We start from the raw sequence: 12,700 nt of genomic DNA, 5'->3' as shown, positions 1-12,700 counted from the left end.
ATTAAAATACTCTGTATCCATGTTCTTGTCTTTACTTAATCAATTAAAAGGACTTAAAATATAATTAATATGATTGTTTTATAGATATCTAATGCACTTTGCACTCGACTGAGTGATATGCATATGGCATCTTTTGGTTTCTAGCAGTAATGCAGATTTCACCTCATTTTTATATTGCATAGACCAGCCGTGGGCAAACTACGGCCCGCGGGCCAGATCCGGCCCGTTTGAGATGAATAAAACTGAAAAAAAAAAAAAAGACCGTACCCTTTTATGTAATGATGCTTACTTTGAATTTATATTAGTTCACACAAACACTCCATCCATGCTTTTGTTCCAGCCCTCTGGTCCAGTTTAAGAACCCATTGTGGCCCTCAAGTCAAAAAGTTTGCCCACCCCTGGCATAGACCTTTTGAATGGGAGTTTGACAATGGCCAATTTTTAGATGAACTAACTGCTGCTCATTTGTGTCCCAATTTTTCATCTTCTTCCATTAATTTTATTCTGTTTGTAAAACAACAGTATAAAGCTCAGCTTTAGACAACCCTGACTTCAAGTATAATTTCATTAAAAGACTTTATTTAATAACAAATTCCACAATTTCTGTCACGTCGCAAACAACATGATGCATTGGAAAGAGCACTAGTCCAGGATCTGTTGTTGTTTTTTATGGACAACTATTTGTTCTTTTATTTATTATTATTTTTCATATTATTACTAGTATTACAGATATCTCCCCCTCTCCCCACTCCCCTCATCCTCAGACTCCCCCAGGTGTGTATTTTTTGGTCGTGACCAAAAATGTTTTTTTCTCTAAGTTTCATTTTTTAAATTTTATGCTCCTGTAAGCTGGATTTACTTTCAACTGGACCTCACTGGAGCCTTACAATTAGACTTTATAGATATATAACCAGGGAGAATCTGACATATAAAAACATATTCTTAAAATTAAATTTAGTTTACTGATTGCTTGAATACAAAAGTTGCAATTTAAAAGTTTAAGGTTGAATAACAAGCATTATTGTTTACTTTCAGCATTCCCACCAATGACGTCCTCAAAGCCGAGTGTGGACATTCCAAATTTGCCTTCCTCCTCCTCCTCCTCCTTTTCTGTTTCACCTGCATATTCCATGACTGTAATCATCTCTATCATGTCCAGCTTCGCAGTATTTGCGCTTCTTACCATAACCACTCTTTATTGCTGCCGAAGGCGAAAACAATGGAAAAATAAGAAAAGGTGAGGTTCTAGTTTAATCTAACCACATGCAGTAATGTTTTAAAACCTACATATTTAATATTGGAATAGGGAGTGAGAGGTGGAATACATATTACTGCCATGCCAGTCTTTTTATGACATCTATGACATTGCTTTAAAATTAAGCACCCCAACATGATCTTTAAAATATCAGTAACTTTTGCATAGGATCACATGTCCTCAGGTTGACATTTTCAGCACATAGAGGCTAAACAATAATTTGGAAGAATATGGCTATTCCTGCTCCCATCTTCCCCCTCATCTCCATTGCCACTGCTAGACTGGACAAAACTCCCGAGAAAATGTGACATTTGACTCTAGACCAAACCAAATACTTCATTGCTCTAAAACTGAGCAATCTTTGGCTGTCTTAGTATTATTTGTTTCCTACTAAATGCCAAATCTCTTTAGAACATAAGTCTGAGTATAAAGATCTCACCTGAGCCTGAGCTCCTTACTGATCTTACCTTATCCTGCAGAGAATCAGCAGCAGTGACTCTCACTACTCTTCCATCTGAGCTTCTGCTGGACAGACTGCATCCTAACCCCATGTACCAGAGGATGCCACTCCTTCTGAATCCCAAATTGCTCAGCCTGGAGTATCCAAGGAATAATATTGAATATGTGAGGGATATTGGAGAAGGAGCATTTGGAAGGGTCTTTCAAGCAAGGTAAAAAAAAATGTAAAAAAATCTCTTCACTGAAATACGTTGTGTCTGAAAAGTTACCAGGCCAGTATGTATAATAGTTATTATCAAAGTAGTTAATTCTTCATGCCATCAACCTTACTTGTATTGAGAACTGTACTTTGAATCTAAGTAATTTCCCTCTCTGCTCGAAAGGAGGGTGTGTATATGGGGAGAATCTTCATTTGTTAAGTGTTCAAATTATAAGTAATCAGCAAAGTTTAATCATCTTTCCCTTTTAGAAAATAATTTTAAATACATTTTAATTTCTTGCAATATTCTTAGTAAATAATTCTCAAATATACTTCTCTTCAATTTTCAAGTAAACTTTGCTTAAAGTTTACTTTGAACTAGTTTTTCTATTTAAGCACTCAGGGCCTGACCTCTATAGATACTAAATAGATGCTCTTAGAATAGCAAAACAGAAAAAGAAAAAATAATAATGCAAAAATGTCAGAGAAACAAATATGCGCTAGGCCCAATTCCAGCCCTTTGTGTGAACTGGAATAAAAGATCCTCTCTGCAAGATGCAGCTCCTCAGAACTGCTGGGCCAGAGAATGTGGACACCAATTATCACTTGGACCTGGTGCTCTTGGGTGGGACACAACTTTACATCCACTCAAGGTGGCCTTGGGAAGAAGTTTACATGTTTAATGAAAATCTCACACAAATACTTATTAAAAACCAAAAATACGCAATGTATCATTGTAGGGGCTTTGGGGACATAGAGATGAATAAGTCATGGTCCCTACCCTCCTAGAATTTTAGGCTCTGGCCAGAGATTAAGAGGTTAGGATGGTAATGATAATCCCATTGGGTCTGTGGGGTTGTAAAAATTCCTATAATGTATGAATACTGAACTTTTCAAACTTAATCTATATTGAACATAGCCCCAGTGACTTTTATTAATTGAAGTCAAGAAATTTTAAGTACAATCTACTTATTGGCATCTTTCTTTGATTCTGAGGCTCTGGAAAAGGCTGCATAAATGGGGGGATGTAAATGAATATGCACAGACATGTGACTATGAATTCGATTCCTGATCTTTGATTTCTTTCTAAATAAATGAACCTCCCAGGGCTCCAGGCTTACTTCCCCACGAACCGTCCACTATGGTGGCAGTGAAGATGCTCAAAGAAGAGGCTTCAGCTGACATGCAAGCCGACTTTCAGCGGGAGGCGGCCCTCATGGCGGAATTTGACAATCCTAACATTGTGAAACTCTTAGGTATGAGCACATAAGTAAAGACATTTATTGTATCAGAAAACAGAGGCTTTGCCAGTTTTTCCTCCTTCATACCTCACTTGTGCTTTTCTCCTTCATGCCTTGACCAGAGAAATGTCTCTGTTCCTTCCTATATACTAGATTCTGTATCAGGGAGTGGAACATCTCATCAATTCACCTCAGTTTTTAAAAACTGGCTTTTTAAAATTTTACAGAGTACAATGTTGTCATTTCTTTTATTTTCTAATACATAGAAATATACTGTTTGCTAACATCCCTGGAATTAAAAAGTAAACCCTACAATAAATAAGCCAAGATAATAGTGTTTTATTTCTCTTCCTTTTTGAATGGAGATTTTTAATTATTGCCTAAAATAAATAGATCTAATAATCTATTTTTATGGTGATGTAAAATTGTGCCCAAATGATCTAATATTCCAAGTTGCCCAGTTTCCCTTTAAAATGTAGCAAGATTTTAAGATATAAAAATGTCCTCCTGATACTAATTCTAAGACTTTTTAAAAAATATATATTTTTATTGATTTTTTACAGAGAGGAAGGGAGAGGGATAGAGAGTTAGAAACATCGATGAGAGAGAAACATCGATCAGCTGCCTCCTGCACATTCCCTACTGGGGATGTGCCCGCAACCAAGGTACATGCCCTTGACTGGAATCAAACCTGGGACCCTTGAGTCTGCAGGCCGATGCTCTATCCACTGAGCCAAACCAGTTAGGGCTCTAAGACTCTTTATTATTAACATTTTTCCTTTCTAGCATGAATATTGTAAAACCTAAATTTCAGAATGTTTTATGGCAGCAACCTGAAAACTTCATCTAAGATCTTGGGATTGTTTTTGCTATTCTTCCCAAATTTCATGCGACACCTTCCTTACTATCCTTCTTCAGAGAAGTAGCAGAAACACAGAGGAATTACTTACATCTCAAACATCCATTCATAAACTCCTTCACCAAACACTGAGTACCTGGTCTACCAGACGTGGTCAGTTTGCAGAATTTAAAAAAGACTTAAACTCTACTTTTAAGATGTTGGAGAGGAAAATTTCAAATAAATGGATGCTTATGACATAGGATAGTAAGTACTGTGTTAAAGGATGATAGAAGGAAACACTGGAAGGGTCAGGAGCTAAGGCACCCGAGGAGGAATGATAGATACCTGCATCTTATTAGGTAAATAGATGTTTACACAAAGAGATGGGGTCCATATTTGACTATGAAGCTGTCAACAAAAAGCCAGGCCCCATATTCTGATCTGGTCACTTGGTTTTAGTGCTCTTCCCAGTGTGTCGCTTTGGAACCCCAACCTAACAACGGATGCTATTTGGTTCCAGGTGTGTGTGCCGTGGGGAAACCCATGTGCCTGCTCTTTGAATACATGGCCTATGGTGACCTCAACGAGTTCCTCCGCAGCATGTCGCCTCACACCACGTGCAGCCTCAGTCACAGCGACCTGTCCCCGAGGGCACACATCTCCAGCCCTGGGCCCCCGCCCCTCTCCTGCGCTGAGCAGCTTTGCATAGCCAGGCAGGTAGCAGCTGGCATGGCTTATCTCTCAGAGCGCAAGTTTGTCCACCGGGATTTAGCCACCAGGAACTGCCTGGTGGGTGAGAACATGGTGGTGAAAATTGCCGATTTTGGCCTCTCCAGGAACATCTATTCAGCAGACTACTACAAAGCTAATGAGAACGATGCGATCCCTATCCGTTGGATGCCACCTGAGTCCATTTTCTACAACCGCTACACCACCGAGTCTGACGTGTGGGCTTACGGTGTGGTCCTGTGGGAGATCTTCTCCTATGGCTTGCAGCCCTACTATGGGATGGCCCACGAGGAGGTCATTTACTACGTGCGAGATGGCAACATCCTCTCCTGCCCTGAGAATTGCCCCCTGGAGCTGTACAATCTAATGCGTCTGTGTTGGAGCAAGCTGCCTGCCGACAGACCCAGCTTCGCCAGTATTCACCGAATTCTGGAACGCATGTGTGAGAGGGCAGATGGAACTGTGAGTGTCTAAGGTGGAAGATGTGCAAATAAAACATTACCGTTTCCTCTCAGACTCTGGGAGCCAGAGGAACACAGTGCCAGAGGCCCAACAAGACCTAGGTAGAAAGAATAGTAGACATGAGTAGCATGTCATTTGTTTCTTGGGAAAAACAAAAACTGCGCAGAACTCAGATAGGTCAATCTATTGAAAGTTAATGATTGGAAACACAAGCTAGGAATATGTCAGATAACCAGAGATAACTACTCTTCCTCATGGGGAAAGTTTGTATTACATATTGTACAGGAAAGAATGTCATCTGCTGTTCCTGAATTAGCTGGCAGCAGAGTATTACATTTTAATACTCTGCTGTATTACATTTTAATATGAAATGTGATACAGAGCTTCATTTTTAGTAGAACTAATTCCTGTCCATTCTGGGAGTAGTGTAGCTTCATGTATGATATTTAAACAAAACACAGAAAACTAAAAAGAAAAACACATTCATTGTCTCCCCACCCAAAGATGGATGTTTGGTTTTTCTGAATTTCTTTCTTGCACTTAATGCATACTTTTATATTTGTCTGTGACCTACAGAGCTATGGTTTACTTTATTGATAGGGGGTTTGTAAGGAATAAAATGAGCAGTCAGCAAGTCTTCATTCTTACTGTGATTTTTAGTTCCTTTTTCTGTCTTTGTGCTTCTCCTCCTTCAGATGTTTTTCCTTTGTATGCACTTGTCATAAATTTAATCTACTTATTTTGTTCCTAACATTTTTCTGGAAAAAAAATGTTTTTGAGTTTTATAAGTTTATCTTTTTCTTTGAAATTTTTATTGGTATCTTTTCTTTTGCTTTCATCTTTATTTCTTCCTCTTTCCAGGACTTTCTGTCCTTTTTCAGTTATTTAGCTATTTTTTTTCCTTTTATTATCTTAAAAGGAAATATCTTTTAATATATAAAGATAAGCAATATCTTTTCTTATATAAAGATAAGCACTCTGGCCGAAATAACTTTCTAAATAACATTGTGGATTGATATTATATACCTTTTGCAAAATATTACCATTTGATTTTGTGTTTACTTTTGAAGCCACATATTTCAAATCTGTCATTCATTAATTTTGCCACAGTGTATTAAAGCTCTTAAACCATAGTTTATAATATGGGATTTCACAAAATGATCTTATGGCTTTGAGTTATTTTAGACCTGATGTTTTTGTGCCTTTTGACATTTTTTCCTTTTAGAAACCAACTTAATAGGCAGTAGAATTAATATAGTGTTGCTTACCAACTTTCTGCATGAAAACCTATCTTTTTACATTTTATGATTCTTTTAGAAATACTCTGGGACTCAGATTCTTGTGGCACTAGATTTTTCAGTGGAGCTCCACACAGTGTGTCTTTATTTAAGACCAACATGAATGATCTGAGCATGAACCTATATTCTCCCAAGAAGCAAATAAACAGGGAAGAGAAAATAGCAGTCTACACTATACCTGCTTACTTTAATTTAAACTAATTGGTAGTTAGGCAATGGAGAAATGGTCAGAATTCTTGAAAGCAGATTTTCCACTGTCTGCCAGAAGGCTCCACCTGCAACCTCCAAATCCACCTTCATGCAACAACTTGTCATCTTTGCTGGAAAACTTCCCATTTCTTATTCATAGTCACTCCAGGCAACCAAGACAAGCACATAGAAATTACCCGAGACTTTGTCCTATCCTTCACCCCTAATATTCTATCAGTATTACTTTCTAAAATTCTCCTGCTCACATTCCCTCCCCTTCAATTTGACTGCACAATACTCAAGCTCTATCACTGCCTACCTGCCTATTATCTAATCTTCCTTTTTAGGCCAGAGCAGATTCCATGGGCTATAACAATGTAAGGACCTGCCTATTCATAGTTCTGATTCATAAATAGGGAAGTAGGAAGTTAGGATTGAGACCTAAGTAGGGAGGTGTTTTACATAAAAGTCCTGATTATAAGTTCAAATTGAGTCAGGTACCCAAAGGGCTCGAAGAATAAGGCTGCAGCATGAGTTCAAAACAGAAAGCCAAGAGGCCAAACAAAGCAGAGAAATTGGAGAGGGCCACTGCAAGTCGAGAGCTTTCATGTAGATACCCAAGTCATATTTTAAATGGTTCACATATGTATGTCACATATGCTCTGAAAACTTCAAAGGTGTCTTCTGGTTTCATCAGCTGAGAAAGTTTTATTATAAAAGAAAGACATGGAAGTCAAGCCAATCAGAAAAGCTACCACAGAAAAGCAGGTCAGTACAGTTACTAGAGTACCCACCATGTGGCTTGTACTGCGGGTGTCACGTTGGCCCTCAGAGCTAGATTTCCATAGCCTCGGTTCTACTGTCTGCAACTTTGAGCTAGTCTCTGCTTTCCTCCCTTCTGCTCAATGAGTTCCCCGACTCCCCTGTCTCTTTCTCATGGCTTCCACAGCCTCCCAGGCTCTCGGTCTGTATGTGTTTTAGGCTCTGATATTCAAGAAACCAAAGCCAAAAATGTTAAAGAAATATAGGTAAATACAGTGAGTGAGGGAGCAAGCAAGTAAATATTATGGAACCATTCAACTTCATTAAAAATGACTGACATCTAAAAATAACAAGTACAACTCCCACTACAGTAACAGTTATAATAAAAATAACACTATCTGACAGCATTTATTGAATGCTTACCATGTATATTCTAAGGACTCTAAATATATTAATTTAAACCGCACAGCATCGCTATGTCATTGGTACTATCATCATGCCCACATTTTAGGTGAGCAAACAGGCACAGTAACTGGCCCAAGCACACAGAGCAACAGAGCCTAGTGTATGATCAAAGAGGCTGAGCTCTCAACCACCATACTGTGGTGCTTCAGTTTATAGAGAGGGAACCTCTGTGACTGTAAGGAGGTGATTTGTAATTTGCATGAACTATACCCCTTTTATTACTAACTTCATATCCAAGTCTTTATTGAATAGCAAAAAAGTATACTGTAGCATTGTCAATTTAATCAGAAAGTCAAATAGATAGCATGTTTCTTTTTGTTACCTCTAAATGTATTTCCAATTTAGGTTAAGATCACTGTTATTTCCTTAATGCTTATCCCAAGGTTCTGTATTGAGGAACATGGACCCATTACTTACCAGTATTGTTTTCTTTTTTAAATAAATTTCCCATTGTAAAATCATTGTACAAACTCAAAAAGAGAGATGAGAGAGAAAGATACTCATCATGCCATTGTTAACAAGTGCCAGAACAGTGTGAGACACTAAGTCACCTTAAGTGGTCAACTATCAAGCATGGCAAGAGTACCAGAGTATATCACATAACACCAAAAAATAAAAAATAAAACCCCGACAATTTTGGGGGAATTGTAATGGAGCAGAAAAAGAACACTTCTCACTTTGTAGTGTATTATGAACCTATTCCATATCACAAAATAATCTTTAAAATGTCCATTTGATTTCTGATATTCCATTTTATGGCTATACCATAATTTAGTTTTTTCTTATTCTTTAACATATAACTTTTTCTAATTTTCACTATTATAAACAATATTGTAATGAACATCCTTATTTGGACATGGCCATAATTACCTCTTTATGGAAATTCTGAGAAAGATAATGTTTGGGCAAATGGCATGCACAATAATAAGGCTTTTGTTATGTATTGTCACATTCCCTAGAAATAGGGTTCTCATCTCTGCATTGCACAAGAGAGCTCATAGCCCTAATCACTTGCTGTCAGAGAATTAATTCTCTATTTTTAAGAAATCTTTAGTTTATCTGATTATAGAAAAATATCTCATTTTCATTTTGTTTTAATTACTAGTGAAGTTGAATTTTTCTTGTTCCTAGGTCATTTATAGTTTTTATTTGGGGAATCATCTATGATTCCCCATTTTTCTATTGTGTTATTCATTTTCTAATTGATTTATAAGACTCATTTTATAAACTGGTGTTATACTTTACACAAGGAAAAAAAAGTATTTATACTTTCACCTTAAAATAACATTTATAGAAGACCTTTGAACAACATGGGATTGAACTGCACAAGTCCACTTATACACGGATTTTTTTCAATAAGTACCTATACTGTTTTCTATGCAGAGGGCCGACTGCATGCATTGATTATACATCCTATAGGATAGCTGAGCATCCACAGAGTTTAGGTTCCGCAGGGGGTCCCACATCCAGTCGCCTCATGGATACTGAGGAACAACCTAGGTATTAGGGAAGTCTGAAGTTATACATAGATTTTTAACTGGTGTGTGTGTAAGGGGAGGGAGTTGTCTGTGCCCCTAACCCGCTCATTGTTCAAGGGTCAACTGTACATTTTTATTATTTGTTTACTTTTTAAAGAAAAAATAAGCAATAATATATAATAATAATATATACAATGTATAATAATAAAGAAAATAAAAAATAGCAATCAGTAGTAACTAACATTAACATCAAGATAAGTATTCTTTCAGCCTTTTTCAGATAATTAAATAGATTGGTAGGTAGATAGATGATTGATAGATAATTTTTAAACAAAAGCAAGATCATATCATTATATTGTTTCAAGCTTTGCTTTAATCACTAAATGTATCATTAATATCTTCCATGTCAACAAGTATTAAATGGCTAACGAGTATTCTATCATATGGACTTAATATAACTATTATTTTATTGTTGGACATTTGGTTTATTTCTATCTTTCATTATAAAATATAATGTATTGGTAATTAATCCTATTGCTAAGTTTTGTGAGCATCTATCTGAAATTGTGATTTTTTTAGATGTAACTCCTAGAAATGGAATTTTTGGACTAAAAGTTCTATACAATATTAAAGCTTTTAATATAATGAAAAATTACCTTCCATTATTTTATCAATGTTATACATCTTTCAGTCAAATACTAGTAAGTCCATTCTTTCAAAGTCACCAAAATTGAGCATTAGCATTTTAATCATTGCCAATATAGCTTAAAATTTTTATTTTATGGTATATGCTTTATTTCTTTAAATAAGATAAGGTTGCACATTTTTTCAATGTTTTGGAGACAATTTATTTACTCTTTGATTTGCCTCCTACTGTTGTTTTTCTTTCTATTGGATGTATTTTTTTCTTGTTGCCTTAGAAAAGCACTTTATATATTAAGGAGCAAAATTTTGTCTTACATGCTTCACCTACTTTTATCATGTTAAAAATATATACTTCTACTTCTCTTTCATTATTAAGATTTTGTTAATCAGGAAAGAATGCTAAATTTTCAGTCTGTTGAGATGATTGTGGCTTTTTCCTTAATTAATCTGTTAATATGCAGAAATGTATGAATTGATTTCCTAAAAAATACCTTTGTGGGAATAATCTCTCTTAACCAAATCTGATTTGTTAAAATTTATTTGCACCAATATTTATAAATTTATAAAATTAAAAGTTTATTATTTCTTCTCTATTAGAGTTTGGTGTCAGCATTATGATAGTTTCAAAACTTAAGAGTTTCTCTATAATCTTGATTATCTATATCCTATCTAATAATAGAGAAACATGGTAATTAACTATAACTTCACTACCTTTCCCATTGGCTAATCAGCGAGATATGCAAATTAACTGCCAACCAAGATGGTGGCCGGCAGCCACGCAGCTGAAGCAAACATGGGGCTTGGTTGCTCCAGTGACGGAGGAAGCCAAGGTTCCCCACCTGCCGCAGCCCATCTCTGAGTTCCAGATGCAACAATGTTGTAATTATAGAAGCTAAACAAACCCAGAAACCTGCTTTCAGCCACCAGTGGGCTCAGAGCTTAGAGCACCAGTGATGGCAACAGAGTTTTAATTATAGAAGCTAAACAAACCCAGATACCTGCTTTCAGCCAGCCACGCCTCAGAGCTGGAGCTGGCTCTCAGCTCCAGTGACAGCTATAGAAGGTAAATAAATCCCAGAAAAAAAAAGAGGCTGGGAGCTTCAGTCGCCCGCCAGCCTGAAAACGGCCCTCAGCCCCTCACCCAGACTGGCCAGGCACCCCAGTGGGGATCCCCACCCAGAAGGGGGTGTGACCACCTGCAAACAGCCATCAGCCCGTCATCCAGACTGGCCAGGCACCCAAGCAGGACCCCCACCCTGATCTGGATCACCCTTCAGGGAAAACCAGCCAGCCCCCACCCATGCACCAGGCCTCTATCCTATATAGTAAAAGGGTAATATGCAAACTGACCCTAACAGCAGAAAGACTGGGAATGACTGGTCACTATGACACACACTGACCACCAGGGGGCAGACGCTCAATGCAGGAGCTGCCCTCTAGTGGTCAGTCGCTCTCACAGCGGGGAGCTCTGCTCAGCCACAAGCCAGGCTGATGGCTGCCAGTACAGCGGTGGTGGTGGGAGCCTCTCCTGCCTCCTCAGCACTAAGGATGTCCAACTGCAGCTTAGGTCTGCTCCCCGCTGACAAATGGGCATCCCCCAAGGGCAGCCAGGCTGCCAGAGGGATGTCTGATTGCCAGCTTAGGCACAATCCCCTAGGGAGCAGGACTAAGCCAGCAGGTGGTCATCCCCTGAGGGGTCCCAGACTGCGAGAGGGCACAGGCCGGGCTGAGGGACCCTCTACCCCCAAGTGCACAAATTTTTGTGCACTGGGCCTCCAGTATATATATAAAAGGCTAAATGACTGGCTGACTGGCTGACCAGCCAGTAGGTATGATGTGCACTGACCACCAGGGGGCAGACGCTCAATGCAGAAGCTGCCGAGTGACAGCAACTTTGCAGCGTGCCCTCTTGTACTCCGGGACCCCTCAGGGGATGTCAGACTGCCAGTTTTGGCCCAATCCCCGCAGGCCAGGCTGAAGGACCCCATCTGCCAGAGGGACCCTGCTCACTCTGCAGACGCCCTTTGAACCCCGGCACTGCCCCAGGTGTGGCTGGATGGGAGGGACTGTGGGAGGTTGGCTCCAGGGCATGTCCAGCCCATCTCACACAGTCCTGCCCCACCAACCACCTTCTAATTAATTTCCTTTCAATGTGCACAGTTTCATGCACCGGACTTCTAGTTTTTAAATAATTGTTATTTATTTGTAAAAGCAATACATACATATGGTTCATAAAAAACAAATTTGGAAGAAGGGTACAAATAAAAAAATAAAATTTCTCTTCCTATTCATTTCTGGTTTCAGTTCTTTGAAACCAGAAGAACTGCAATTGATTACTACAGCAATTCTAACTAACGGGTTTGAGTCTTTTTCTTAACTGATCAATTTAAAAGGGTATGTAATATCTCCCTTCCTAACCTGTGGGCATTTTACAACACTTTTACTCAAACCCCCTCTCTACTTCCTGAGATTTATTAAATTCTTATTATCACATATTGTTTGTCATAACTTTAAAAGATTTTACTTAAATAAAGGTTACCCATTTATTCTGACTAGGAAAGATACAGTTAGAGCTCTCACACTTCCTTTCACCACTTTTTCCCTTCCCCTGCACTCTACATCAGTTAGCAATACACCTGTTTTGGTGCTGTCAGTATCTATAATATTTGCATTTTGT

At 38.3% G+C, this 12,700-nt stretch overlaps 1 protein-coding gene across 3 annotated transcripts in view; it reads left to right on the top strand.

Annotated features, from left to right (window-relative positions):
- Nucleotides 1–5,822, top strand: part of MUSK (muscle associated receptor tyrosine kinase) — a 67,524-nt gene extending 61,702 nt beyond the window's left edge. For all 3 annotated transcript variants that reach the window (XM_036330046.1, XM_036330045.1, XM_036330044.1), the window contains 4 exons: nucleotides 1,036–1,237; nucleotides 1,735–1,926; nucleotides 3,021–3,169; nucleotides 4,516–5,822. In XM_036330046.1, coding sequence (XP_036185939.1) covers nucleotides 1,036–1,237; nucleotides 1,735–1,926; nucleotides 3,021–3,169; nucleotides 4,516–5,198 — 1,226 coding nt within the window. In that variant the 3' untranslated portion in view covers nucleotides 5,199–5,822. The remainder of the gene's footprint in view (nucleotides 1–1,035; nucleotides 1,238–1,734; nucleotides 1,927–3,020; nucleotides 3,170–4,515) is intronic.
- Nucleotides 5,823–12,700: the final 6,878 nt, after the last annotated feature.

The sequence above is a fragment of the Myotis myotis genome, unplaced genomic scaffold (genome assembly GCF_014108235.1).
Source record: "Myotis myotis isolate mMyoMyo1 unplaced genomic scaffold, mMyoMyo1.p scaffold_m19_p_12, whole genome shotgun sequence".
Lineage (NCBI taxonomy): Eukaryota > Metazoa > Chordata > Mammalia > Chiroptera > Vespertilionidae > Myotis > Myotis myotis.
The sequence above is the reverse complement of the archived record's forward strand: the minus strand, read 5'-3'. Positions and strand labels throughout refer to the sequence as shown.